Source organism: Phyllobates terribilis, unplaced genomic scaffold, assembly GCF_046119375.1.
Source record: "Phyllobates terribilis strain yellow unplaced genomic scaffold, ASM4611937v1 Scaffold_25__1_contigs__length_18738178, whole genome shotgun sequence".
Lineage (NCBI taxonomy): Eukaryota > Metazoa > Chordata > Amphibia > Anura > Dendrobatidae > Phyllobates > Phyllobates terribilis.
In genome coordinates this window covers 11,913,654-11,926,799 of record NW_027362785.1, presented here as the reverse complement: position 1 = coordinate 11,926,799, position 13,146 = coordinate 11,913,654, and the positions used below count along the sequence as shown (strand labels likewise).

At 55.3% G+C, this 13,146-nt stretch overlaps 1 protein-coding gene across 1 annotated transcript in view; it reads right to left on the bottom strand.

Annotated features, from left to right (window-relative positions):
• LOC141176428 (uncharacterized) overlaps positions 1-13,146 on the bottom strand; it is a 53,512-nt gene that overhangs the window by 30,409 nt on the left and 9,957 nt on the right. The window contains exons 6-7 of the mRNA XM_073660412.1: positions 7,673-7,873; positions 6,148-6,237 (exon numbers count right to left, since the gene is read on the bottom strand). Coding sequence (XP_073516513.1) covers positions 6,148-6,237; positions 7,673-7,873 — 291 coding nt within the window. The remainder of the gene's footprint in view (positions 1-6,147; positions 6,238-7,672; positions 7,874-13,146) is intronic.

Genomic DNA, 13,146 nt, shown 5'->3' with positions numbered 1-13,146 from the left:
TTCCTGGACCTCCTGGCGGGTAGTAAGCGCTAGACCCGAGGTCCAGTGCTCTGCGGCTCTCAACAGCGCCCGCATATGATCGGTCCAGGTGTCCTTGGGGCCACGCAGCAGGCTCCGGAACTTCTGGCGGTACGACTCGGGAGTGAGGTTGTACTGCCGGATCAGGGCCCGCTTGATGCAGTCGTAGTTCTGTACCTCCCCGGCAGGTAAGTCCCCCAAGGCATCCAGGGACTTACCCCTCAAACGGGGGGTCAGGTATCTGGCCCACTGATCCCGGGCCAGATGGTGCTGAAGACAGGTCCGTTCAAATGCCACCAGAAAGGAGTCCAGGTCCCCATCCTTCTCCAGTAGAGGGAAGTCCTCAGCTCGGACTTTGGACGACTTGGTCTCCTGATGGGTTGGTTGCTCTAGCGGAAGCCCCCGCTGGGCCAGGTCCAGTTGGTGCTGGCGCTCCGCAGCTCGCTCTGCACGCTCCGCAGCCTCCCGGCGCTCTGCAGCCCGCTCTGCACGCTCCGCAGCCTCCCGGCGCTCCGCAGCTTCGCGCTCCTCCTCCGCTGCCTTCTCTGATGCTGCCAGGAGGGTTTTGTAGACGGCATCGCCATGAGACTGGAGACTTGCCATAGCCGCTTGTAAAAGGGCTTGTGATCTGGACAGGCTGGGCTGGGTAGGTGGTGGGCAGCCCACTGCGGGACCGTATACTGGGGACTGGCTCCCTGAGGTGCCCGGGCTGGACTCCTCCTCGCCATGAGTAACAATGTCCTCCCCTCCTGCCACACGGACCGTAGCATTAGCCTCCTGCAGGGTCTTGCTCCTGGTGCCGTCTGCCATCTTGGTAACCGACACCGCTGCAACCCTGAGTTTGCACACACCTTGTTATACTTTTAGCCTGACCGTCTAACGTTGGGCTGACCTTAAGACTCCAGCAGTGGAAGTTACCACTGGCAGTCTTTAGTGCCTGGGAGTAGGGGTCCCACAACACTATTATTCTGCAATCCCACCGCTCTGCCACCAATGTGATGAAAGCCGGCCGGTGGGTGCAGCTCTCTGGCGCCCCCTTACCTCTCAGGTCAGTCCAGGTACTGCACCTAGAGAAAGTAGTGCCAGGAAGCTGCAACCAGCGCAGGGAACACGGTAGTGTGTTATCCCTTCAACGTCACTAAACCGTAACGTCACTACACAGCACAACTCGCTAGCGCCCTCTTAGCCTCAGGTCAGTCAAGGAACTGCACCTAGGATAAGCGGTCGCCAGGGAGACTGTCCTGTAACCTACTGGGTATCGGGGCCCTCTGTAGTGAGGGCGGTATATATATCTTCCTTGGCCGCGCCAGGAATATATATATCTGAACCTCCGACCGTCACTACCAGCCTTCCCCAATCCCCAGTTGGTATGCTGCCACCAGTCCCTATTTTAGATATACGCCCAGTCCGTGAATGGGCCTATATCGGGTCAGGAACCAACCCTGGGTAGCGTTTTTGGCTTGAGCCGAGCTCACACGGACGTGCGTTCGTTATGCAGAATAAAAGGCAGGCCCACAATTACTTGAGGTAATTGATTATAATAATACACTAGATACACGATATACAACTAAATATACACAGGTATAAGGTCAGGCTAAACTATACAACAATGGAATACAACACACAGAATCACCACAGCATATCAGTTACCGGTTTCTTGATTTTCTTGTGACGCAGGGAGAGGATTCTGCGGTCGCAGGCACGGTTCTTTGTTACAGGCTGAGGCCTACCACCGCATGGTCAAACTGCTCCTCCCCTTGGTGGCCTCAGCTGGTGCTCAGATGTTCAGCACACCACTCTTGGGTCAAGACTGACTTATCTCTTGTCTGTCCTGCTATCTTACCTGCCCCGTCCCGCCCACTGCTGGTGAGGTCAGCTGGCTCAGTCTCCACCCTCAGGTCTAACTTCGATCAGAAGCCCAAATTCTAAGGAACCCAATAACTTCTTCTGGGATGGTCTCAGGATACCCACAGGGGTTCCCACGGATTCGGGCCGCCGTAACCGACCTTTTGATATCAATTATGATACCATACGGTCCTCAGGAATGGCTCAGCGCTATATCTTGGCTTCCAGAGCACGTACAAACGTCTACCGCGGAGGCTTGTGTGCGCAATGGCTCCGGGACGCCGTGATATTTTTTTATTGGCCCATCCCACGCAACATGCGTGTACTTTTCATGTTTCTATATCTTATGCCTCCATGCTTGTGACAGACAAAGAAACTAGTCCTATGGGACAAATGGTCAGGTACAGATAGACGAAGCACCCCCCCCTGCTGGCTGTGTTTCCTCTCGAAGTCTTTGAAGCTCCTAGCATTCAAGTGTTAAGTAGGCTTCTTATCTTACAGGAGCCTGGATGGGGGGAAACTATCTAGTTGACGTTTTAACAGAAGGTCCCAAGGGTGGGGGCTGCTGAAGTGTGGCCATCCCTGGATATGATTTATCATTACCAAGATGGCGGCTACAGGTTCATCACACACCTCCAGAGCTGCACTCACTATTCTGTCATATCATTCCTGATCCCACAGTCACCTCCAGAACTGCACTCACTATACTGCCATATCATTCCTGATCCCACAGTCACCTCCAGAACTGCACTCACTATACTGCCATATCATTCCTGATCCCACAGTCACATTCAGAGCTGCACTCACTATTCTGCCATATCATTCCTGATCCCACAGTCACATTCAGAGCTGCACTCACTATTCTGCCATATCATTCCTGATCCCACAGTCACATTCAGAGCTGCACTCACTATTCTGCCATATCATTCCTGATCCCACAGTCACATTCAGAGCTGCACTCACTATTCTGCCATATCATTCCTGATCCCACAGTCACATTCAGAGCTGCACTCACTATTCTGCCATATCATTCCTGATCCCACAGTCACATTCAGAGCTGCACTCACTATTCTGCCGTATCATTCCCGATCCCACAGTCACATTCAGAGCTGCACTCACTATTCTGCCTTATCATTCCTGATCCCACAGTCACATTCAGAGCTGCACTCACTATTCTGCCTTATCATTCCTGATCCCACAGTCACATTCAGAGCTGCACTCACTATTCTGCCATATCATTCCTGATCCCACAGTCACATTCAGAGCTGCACTCACTATTCTGCCATATCACTCCTGATCCCACAGTCACCTCCAGAGCTGCACCCACTATTCTGCCATATCATTCCTGATCCCACAGTCACATTCAGAGCTGCACTCACTATTCTGCCATATCACTCCTGATCACAGAGTCACATTCAGAGCTGCACTCACATCTACAGCTGCAATGGAAGAGGAGACACTGCTACTCCATCACCTCCAGAGCTGCACTCACTATTCTGCCATATCATTCCTGATCCCACAGTCACATTCAGAGCTGCACTCACTATTCTGCCATATCATTCCTGATCCCACAGTCACATTCAGAGCTGCACTCACTATTCTGCCATATCATTCCTGATCCCACAGTCACATTCAGAGCTGCACTCACTATTCTGCCATATCATTCCTGATCCCACAGTCACATTCAGAGCTGCACTCACTATTCTGCCATATCATTCCTGATCCCACAGTCACATTCAGAGCTGCACTCACTATTCTGCCATATTATTCCTGATCCCACAGTCACATTCAGAGCTGCACTCACTATTCTGCCTTATCATTCCTGATCCCACAGTCACCTCCAGAGCTGCACTCACATCCACAGCTGCAACGCAAGAGGAGATACTGCTACTCCATCACCTCCAGAGCTGCACTCACTATTCTGCCATATCATTCCTGATCCCACAGTCACCTCCAGAGCTGCACTCACATCCACAGCTGCAACGCAAGAGGAGACACTGCTGCTCCATCACCTCCAGAGCTGCACTCACTATTCTGCCATATCATTCCTGATCCCACAGTCACCTCCAGAGCTGCACTCACTATTCTGCCATATCATTCCTGATCCCACAGTCACCTCCAGAGCTGCACTCACTATACAGTAATATCATTCCCGATCCCACAGTCACCTCCAGAGCTGCACTCACTATCCTATGTCAGATATCACCCTGCAGTCACATCCAGAGCTGCACTCACTATCCTATGTCAGATATCATCCTGCAGTCACATCCGGAGCTGCACTCACTATCCTATGTCACATATCATCCTGCAGTCACATCCAGAGCTGCACTCACTATCCTATGTCACACATCATCCTGCAGTCACATCCAGAGCTGCACTCACTATCCTATGTCAGATATCATCCTGCAGTCACATCCAGAGCTGCATTCACTATCCTATGTCACACATCATCCTGCAGTCACATCCAGAGCTGCACTCACTATCCTATGTCACACATCATTCTGCAGTCACATCCAGAGCTGCACTCACTATCCAATGTCAGATATCATCCTGCAGTCACATCCTGAGCTGCACTCACTATCCTATGTCAGATATCATCCCACAGTCACATCCAGAGCTGCACTCACTATCCAATGTCAGATATCATCCTGCAGTCACATCCAGAGCTGCACTCACTATCCAATGTCAGATATCATCCTGCAGTCACATCCAGAGCTGCACTCACTATCCTATGTCAGATATCATCCTGCAGTCACATCCAGAGCTGCACTCACTATCCTATGTCACATAACATCCTGCAGTCACGTCCAGAGCTGCACTCACTATCCTATGTCAGATATCATCCTGCAGTCACATCCAGAGCTGCACTCACTATCCTATGTCACATAACATCCTGCAGTCACGTCCAGAGCTGCACTCACTATCCTATGTCAGATATCATCCTGCAGTCACATCCAGAGCTGCACTCACTATCCTATGTCAGATATCATCCCACAGTCACATCCAGAGCTGCACTCACTATCCTATGTCAGATATCATCCTGCAGTCACATCCAGAGCTGCACTCACTATCCAATGTCAGAAATCATCCTGCAGTCACATCCAGAGCTGCACTCACTATCCTATGTCAGATATCATCCTGCAGTCACATCCAGAGCTGCACTCACTATCCTATGTCACATAACATCCTGCAGTCACGTCCAGAGCTGCACTCACTATCCTATGTCAGATATCATCCTGCAGTCACATCCAGAGCTGCACTCACTATCCTATGTCAGATATCATCCTGCAGTCACATCCAGAGCTGCACTCACTATCCTATGTCAGATATCATCCCACAGTCACATCCAGAGCTGCACTCACTATCCTATGTCAGATATCATCCTGCAGTCATATCCAGAGCTGCACTCACTATCCAATGTCAGATATCATCCTGCAGTCACATCCAGAGCTGCACTCACTATCCTATGTCACATAACATCCTGCAGTCACGTCCAGAGCTGCACTCACTATCCTATGTCAGATATCATCCTGCAGTCACATCCAGAGCTGCACTCACTATCCTATGTCAGATATCATCGTTCAGTCACATCCAGAGCTGCACTCACTATCCTATGTCAGATATCATCCTGCAGTCACATCCAGAGCTGCACTCACTATCCTATGTCAGAAATCATCCTGCAGTCACATCCAGAGCTGCACTCACTATCCTATGTCAGATATCATCCTGCAGTCACATCCAGAGCTGCACTCACTATCCTATGTCACATAACATCCTGCAGTCACGTCCAGAGCTGCACTCACTATCCTATGTCAGATATCATCCTGCAGTCACATCCAGAGCTGCACTCACTATCCTATGTCAGATATCATCCTGCAGTCACATCCAGAGCTGCACTCACTATCCTATGTCAGATATCATCCCACAGTCACATCCAGAGCTGCACTCACTATCCTATGTCAGATATCATCCTGCAGTCACATCCAGAGCTGCACTCACTATCCAATGTCAGATATCATCCTGCAGTCACATCCAGAGCTGCACTCACTATCCTATGTCAGATATCATCCTGCAGTCACATCCAGAGCTGCACTCACTATCCTACATCACATCGTGCTCCATTCACACCTAGATCTGCACTCATTCTACTTCATGATGCTGCAGTCACATCCAGAGCTGCCATGTTTTCATCTGTTGCAGGGTTTGGGGATCATTACTGAAGCTTCTACAGGATTTGAGGGTGTCCATCCTTCAGCAGGTGGAGCAGCCTTTATTGCAGATTACCAAAGCTGCAGTCTTCATCCTCCTCCAGAGCAGGCGACTCGCAGAGGTTGAGCTTCTCCATCGTCATGTAGTTCTGCCCCAGCGCAGTTTCTGCCGGACACAGGAGAGGGGCTCACAGGGTGGAGGCAAATGGCGCAGTGGATGGGGGTGAAGCAGGAGGAGGAGCAGCAGGTGGTGCAGGAGGAGGAGGAGAAGCAGGGAGTGCAAGAGGAGGAGCAGGAGGTGGTGCAGGAGGAGGAGGAGGAGCAGCAGGGGGAGCAGCAGGGGGTGCAGGAGGAGGAGCAGCAGGTGGTGCAGGAGGAGGAGGAGCAGCAGGGGGTGCAGGAGGGGGAGCAGCAGGTGGAACAGCAGGAGGAGCAGCAGGTGGTGCAGGAGGAGGAGGAGCAGCAGGGGGTGCAGGAAGAAGAGCAGCAGGTGGTGCAGGAGGAGGAGGAGGAGCAGTAGGGGGTGCAGGAGGGGGAGCAGCAGGGGGTGCAGGAGGAGGAGCAGCAGGGGGTGCAGGAGGAGGAGCAGCAGGGGGTGCAGGAGGAGGAGCTGCAGGTGGTGAAGGAGGAGGAGGAGAAGGAGCAGCAGGGGGTGCAGGAGGAGGAGCAGCAGGTGGTGGCACAGCAGGAGGAGGAGCAGCAGATGGTGCAGGAGAAGGAGCAGCAGGGGATGCTGGAGGAGGAGCAGCAGGTGGTGGCAAAGCAGGAGGAGGAGCAGCAGGGGGTGCAGGAGGAGGAGCAGCAGGTGGTGGAACAGCAGGAGGAGCAGCAGGTGGTGGCGCAGCAGAAGGAAAAGCAGGTGGTGGCACAGCAGGAGGACGGGCAACAAGTGGTGGCACAGCAGGATGGGTAGAAGCAGGTGGTGGAGTAGCAGGTGGTGCAGGAGGAGGAGCAGAGGGTGGTGCAGGAGGAGGAGTAGCAGGTGGTGCAGGAGGTGGCACAGCAGGAGGAGCAGCAGGTGGTGGCACAGCAGGAAGAGCAGCAGGTGATGGCGCAGCAGGAGGAGGAGGAGCAAGTGGTGGCATAGCAGGAGGGATAGAAGCAGGTGGTACAGGAGGAGCAGCAGATGGTGCAGGAGGAGGGGCAGCAGGTGATGGTGCAGCAGGAGGAGCAGCAGGTGGTGGCGCAACAGGAGGAAAAGCAGGTGGTGGCGCAGCAGGGGGAGGAGCAGCAAGTGGTGGCACAGCAGGAGGGGTAGAAGCAGGTGGTGCAGGAGGAGGAGCAGAAGGTGGTGCAGGAGGAGGAGTAGCAGGTGGTGCAGGAGGTGGCACAGCAGGAGGAGCAGCAGGTTGTGGCACAGCAGGAGGAGCAGCAGGTGATGGCGCAGCAGGAGGAGGAGCAGCACGTGGTGGCATAGCAGGAGGGATAGAAGCAGGTGGTGCAGGAGAAGGAGCAGCAGATGGTGCAGGAGGAGGAGCAGAAGGTGGTGCAGGAGGAGGAGCAGCAGGTGGTGCATGAGGAGGAGAAGCTGCAGGTGTTGTGTGGAGAGGAGGGGCAGCTGCAGGTGGCGCGATGGAGAGGAGGGGGTCACAGCAGTTTACCAGGAGAGGAGAATTGTTCATCATCATATGAGAGAACAGGATACGCAGGAGGAGAAGCATTAGGTGCTGCAGCAGGTGGAGTGGACGCCAGGATCCGGGATGTGGGGATGTCGTAGATGCTGGACACAGAGTTAGAATTGTCATCACTTTCATTTCCTCCAGAAAAGAAACTCTTCAATCTGTCCGTACCAAATGCAGTGTCTGCAGGATACAAAAGGGAAGGGGGTGACAGGGTAGTCAGCGAGGAGGTAGAGGGTGCAAGAGGAGGGGCATCTGCAAGTGGCGCCATGTAGAGGAGGAGAAGCTGCAGGTGTCATGTGGAGAGGAAGAGCAGCTGCAGGTGTCGTGTGGAGAGGAGGAGCAGCTGCAGGTGTCGTGTGGAGAGGAGGAGAAGCTGCAGGTGTCGTGTGGAGTGGAGGAGCAGCTGCAGGTGTCGTGTGGAGTGGAGGGGCAGCTGCAGGTGTCGTGTGGAGTGGAGGGGCAGCTGCAGGTGTCATGTGGAGAGGAAGGACAGCTGCAGGTGTCGTGTGGAGAGGAGGAGCAGCTGCAGGTGTCATGTGGAGAGGAGAAGCAGCTGCAGGTGTCATGTGGAGAGGAGAAGCAGCTGCAGGTGTCGTGTGGAGAGGAGGAGCAGCTGCAGGTGTCACGTGGAGAGGAGGAGCAGCTGCAGGTGTCACGTGGAGAGGAGAAGCAGCTGCAGGTGTCATGTGGAGAGGAGGAGCAGCTGCAGGTGTTGTGTGGAGAGAAGGAACAGCTGCCGGTGTCGTGTAGAGAGGAGGAGCAGCTGCAGGTGTCATGTGGAGAGGAGAATCAGCTGCAGGTGTCATGTGGAGAGGAGAAGCAGCTGCAGGTGTCGTGTGGAGAGGAGGAGCAGCTGCAGGTGTCATGTGGAGAGGAGGAGCAGCTGCAGGTGTCATGTGGAGAGGAGAAGCAGCTGCAGGTGTCATGTGGAGAGGAGGGGCAGCTTCAGGTGTCATGTGGAGAGGAGGAACAGCTGCAGGTGTAGTGTGGAGAGGAGAAGCAGCTGCAGGTGTCATGTGGAGAACAGAAGGAGCAGCTGCAGGTGTCGCGTGGAGAGGAGAAGCAGCTGCAGGTGTCGTGTGGAGAGGAGGAGCAGCTGCAGGTGTCGTGTGGAGAGGAGGAGCAGCTGCTGGTGTCGTGTGGAGAGGAGGAGCAGCTGCAGGTGTCGTGTGGAGAGGAGGAGCAGCTGCAGGTGTCGTGTGGAGAGGAGGAGCAGCTGCAGGTGTCATGTGGAGAGGAGGAGAAGCTGCAGGTGTCATGTGGAGAGGAGGAACAGCTGCAGGTGTTGTGTGGAGAGGAGAAGCAGCTACAGGTGGCATGTGGAGAGGAGGAGCAGCTGCAGGTGTCGTGTAGAGAGGAGGAGCAGCTGCAGGTGTCATGTGGAGAGGAGAAGCAGCTGCAGGTGTCATGTGGAGAGGAGGAGCAGCTGCAGGTGTCGTGTGGAGAGGAGGAGCAGCTGCAGGTGTCGTGTAGAGAGGAGAAGCAGCTGCAGGTGTCGTGTGGAGAGGAGGAGAAGCTGCAGGTGTCGTGCAGAGAGAAGTAGCAGCTGCAGGTGTCATGTGGAGAGGAGGAGCAGCTGCAGGTGTCGTATGGAGAGGAGGAGCAGCTGCAGGTGTCATGTGGAGAGGAGGAACAGCTGCCTGTGTCATGTGGAGAGGAGGAGCAGCTGCAGGTGCTGTGTGGAGAGGAGGAGCAGCTGTAGGTATCGTGTGGAGTGGAGGAGCAGCTGCAGATGTCGTGTGGAGAGGAGGAGCAGCTGTAGGTGTCCTGTGGAGAGGAGGAGCAGTTGTAGGTATCGTGTCGAGTGAAGGGGCAGCTGCAGGTGTTGTGTGGAGAGTAGGAGCAGCTGCAGGTATCGTGTGGAGTGGAGGGGCAGCTGCAGGTATCGTGTGGAGAGGAGGAGCAGCTGTAGGTATCGTGTGGAGAGGAGGAGCAGCTGCAGGTGTTGTGTGGAGAGTAGGAGCAGCTGCAGGTATCGTGTGGAGTGGAGGGGCAGCTGCAGGTATCGTGTGGAGAGGAGGAGCAGCTGTAGGTATCGTGTGGAGAGGAGGAGCAGCTGCAGGTGTCGTGTGGAGAGGAGGAGCAGCTGCAGGTGTCGTGTGGAGTGGAGGGGCAGCTGCAGGTGTTGTGTGGAGAGGAGGAGCTGCTGCAGGTATCGTGTGGAGAGTAGGAGCAGCTGCAGGTGTCGTGTGGAGTGGAGGGGCAGCTGCAGGTGTTGTGTGGAGAGGAGGAGCAGCTGTAGGTATCGTGTGGAGAGGAGAAGCAGCTGCAGGTGTCATGTGGAGAGGAGGAGCAGCTGCAGGTGTCATGTGGAGTGGAGGGGCAGCTGCAGGTGTTGTGTGGAGAGGAGGAGCAGCTGTAGGTATCGTGTGGAGAGGAGGAGCAGCTGTAGGTATCGTGTGGAGAGGAGGAGCAGCTGCAGGTGTTGTGTGGAGAGGAGGAGCAGCTGTAGGTATCGTGTGGAGAGGAGGAGCAGCTGTAGGTATCGTGTGGAGTGGAGGGGCAGCTGCAGGTGTTGTGTGGAGAGGAGGAGCAGCTGTAGGTGTTGTGTGGAGAGGAGGAGCAGCTGTAGGTATCGTGTGGAGAGGAGGAGCAGCTGTAGGTATCGTGTGGAGAGGAGGAGCAGCTGTAGGTATCGTGTGGAGAGGAGGAGCAGCTGTAGGTATCGTGTGGAGAGGAGGGGCAGCTGCAGGTGTCGTGTGGAGAGGAGGAGCAGCTGCAGGTGTCGTGTGGAGTGGAGGGGCAGCTGCAGGTGTTGTGTGGAGAGGAGGAGCAGCTGTAGGTATCGTGTGGAGAGGAGGAGCAGCTGCAGGTGTCATGTGGAGAGGAGGAGCAGCTGCAGCTGTCGTGTGGAGAGGAGGAGCAGCTGCAGGTGTCATGTGGAGAGGAGGAGCAGCTGCAGGTGTCATGTGGAGAGGAGGAGCAGCTGCAGGTGTCATGTGGAGAGGATAAGCAGCTGCAGGTGTCATGTGGAGAGGAGGAGCAGCTGCAGGTGTCATGTGGAGAGGAGGGGCAGCTTCAGGTGTCATGTGGAGAGGAGGAACAGCTGCAGGTGTAGTGTGGAGAGGAGAAGCAGCTGCAGGTGTCACATCCAGAGCTGCACTCACTATCCTATGTCAGATATCATCCTGCAGTCACATCCAGAGCTGCACTCACTATCCAATGTCAGAAATCATCCTGCAGCCACATCCAGAGCTGCACTCACTATCCTATGTCAGATATCATCCTGCAGTCACATCCAGAGCTGCACTCACTATCCTATGTCACATAACATCCTGCAGTCACGTCCAGAGCTGCAGAGGAGGAGCAGCTGTAGGTATCGTGTGGAGAGGAGGAGCAGCTGCAGGTGTTGTGTGGAGAGGAGGAGCAGCTGTAGGTATCGTGTGGAGAGGAGAAGCAGCTGCAGGTGTCGTGTGGAGAGGAGGAGCAGCTGCAGGTGTTGTGTGGAGAGGAGGAGGAGCTGCAGGTGACCTGTGGAGAGGAGGAGCAGATGGAGTTGGCGTGTGGAGGGGAGCAGCAGCTGCAGGTGGCATGTGAAGGGGAGGAGCAGCTGCAGGTGTCGTGTGGAGAGGAGGAGCAGCTGCAGGTGTCATGTGGAGAGGAGAAGCAGCTGCAGGTGTCATGTGGAGAGGAGAAGCAGCTGCAGGTGTCATGTGGAGAGGAGGAGCAGCTGCAGGTGGCGTGTGGAAAGGAGGAGCAGCTGCAGGTGTCGTGTGGAGAGTAGGAGCAGCTGCAGGTGTCATGTAGAGAGGAGAAGCAGCTGCAGGTGGCATGTGGAGAGGAGGAGCAGCTGCAGGTGTTGTGTGGAGTGGAGGGGCAGCTGCAGGTGTTGTGTGGAGAGGAGGAGCATCTGTAGGTATCGTGTGGAGAGGAGGAGCAGCTGTAGGTATCGTGTGGAGAGGAGGAGCAGCTGCAGGTGTTGTGTGGAGAGGAGGAGCAGCTGTAGGTATCGTGTGGAGAGGAGGAGCAGCTGCAGGTGTTGTGTGGAGAGGAGGAGCAGCTGTAGGTATCGTGTGGAGAGGAGGAGCAGCTGTAGGTATCGTGTGGAGAGGAGGAGTAGCTGCAGGTGTTGTGTGGAGAGGAGGAGCAGCTGTAGGTATCGTGTGGAGAGGAGGAGTAGCTGCAGGTGTTGTGTGGAGAGGAGGAGCAGCTGTAGGTATCGTGTGGAGAGGAGGAGCAGCTGTAGGTGTTGTGTGGAGAGGAGGAGCAGCTGTAGGTATCGTGTGGAGAGGAGGAGCAGCTGTAGGTATCGTGTGGAGAGGAGGAGCAGCTGTAGGTATCGTGTGGAGAGGAGGAGCAGCTGTAGGTATCGTGTGGAGAGGAGGGGCAGCTGCAGGTGTCGTGTGGAGAGGAGGAGCAGCTGCAGGTGTCGTGTGGAGTGGAGGGGCAGCTGCAGGTGTTGTGTGGAGAGGAGGAGCAGCTGTAGGTATCGTGTGGAGAGGAGGAGCAGCTGCAGGTGTCATGTGGAGAGGAGGAGCAGCTGCAGCTGTCGTGTGGAGAGGAGGAGCAGCTGCAGGTGTCATGTGGAGAGGAGGAGCAGCTGCAGGTGTCATGTGGAGAGGAGGAGCAGCTGCAGGTGTCATGTGGAGAGGATAAGCAGCTGCAGGTGTCATGTGGAGAGGAGGAGCAGCTGCAGGTGTCATGTGGAGAGGAGGGGCAGCTTCAGGTGTCATGTGGAGAGGAGGAACAGCTGCAGGTGTAGTGTGGAGAGGAGAAGCAGCTGCAGGTGTCACATCCAGAGCTGCACTCACTATCCTATGTCAGATATCATCCTGCAGTCACATCCAGAGCTGCACTCACTATCCAATGTCAGAAATCATCCTGCAGCCACATCCAGAGCTGCACTCACTATCCTATGTCAGATATCATCCTGCAGTCACATCCAGAGCTGCACTCACTATCCTATGTCACATAACATCCTGCAGTCACGTCCAGAGCTGCAGAGGAGGAGCAGCTGTAGGTATCGTGTGGAGAGGAGGAGCAGCTGCAGGTGTTGTGTGGAGAGGAGGAGCAGCTGTAGGTATCGTGTGGAGAGGAGAAGCAGCTGCAGGTGTCGTGTGGAGAGGAGGAGCAGCTGCAGGTGTTGTGTGGAGAGGAGGAGGAGCTGCAGGTGACCTGTGGAGAGGAGGAGCAGATGGAGTTGGCGTGTGGAGGGGAGCAGCAGCTGCAGGTGGCATGTGAAGGGGAGGAGCAGCTGCAGGTGTCGTGTGGAGAGGAGGAGCAGCTGCAGGTGTCATGTGGAGAGGAGAAGCAGCTGCAGGTGTCATGTGGAGAGGAGAAGCAGCTGCAGGTGTCATGTGGAGAGGAGGAGCAGCTGCAGGTGGCGTGTGGAAAGGAGGAGCAGCTGCAGGTGTCGTGTGGAGAGTAGGAGCAGCTGCAGGTGTCATGTAGAGAGGAGAAGCAGCTGCAGGTGGCATGTGGAGAGGAGGAGCAGCTGCAGGTGTTGTGTGGAG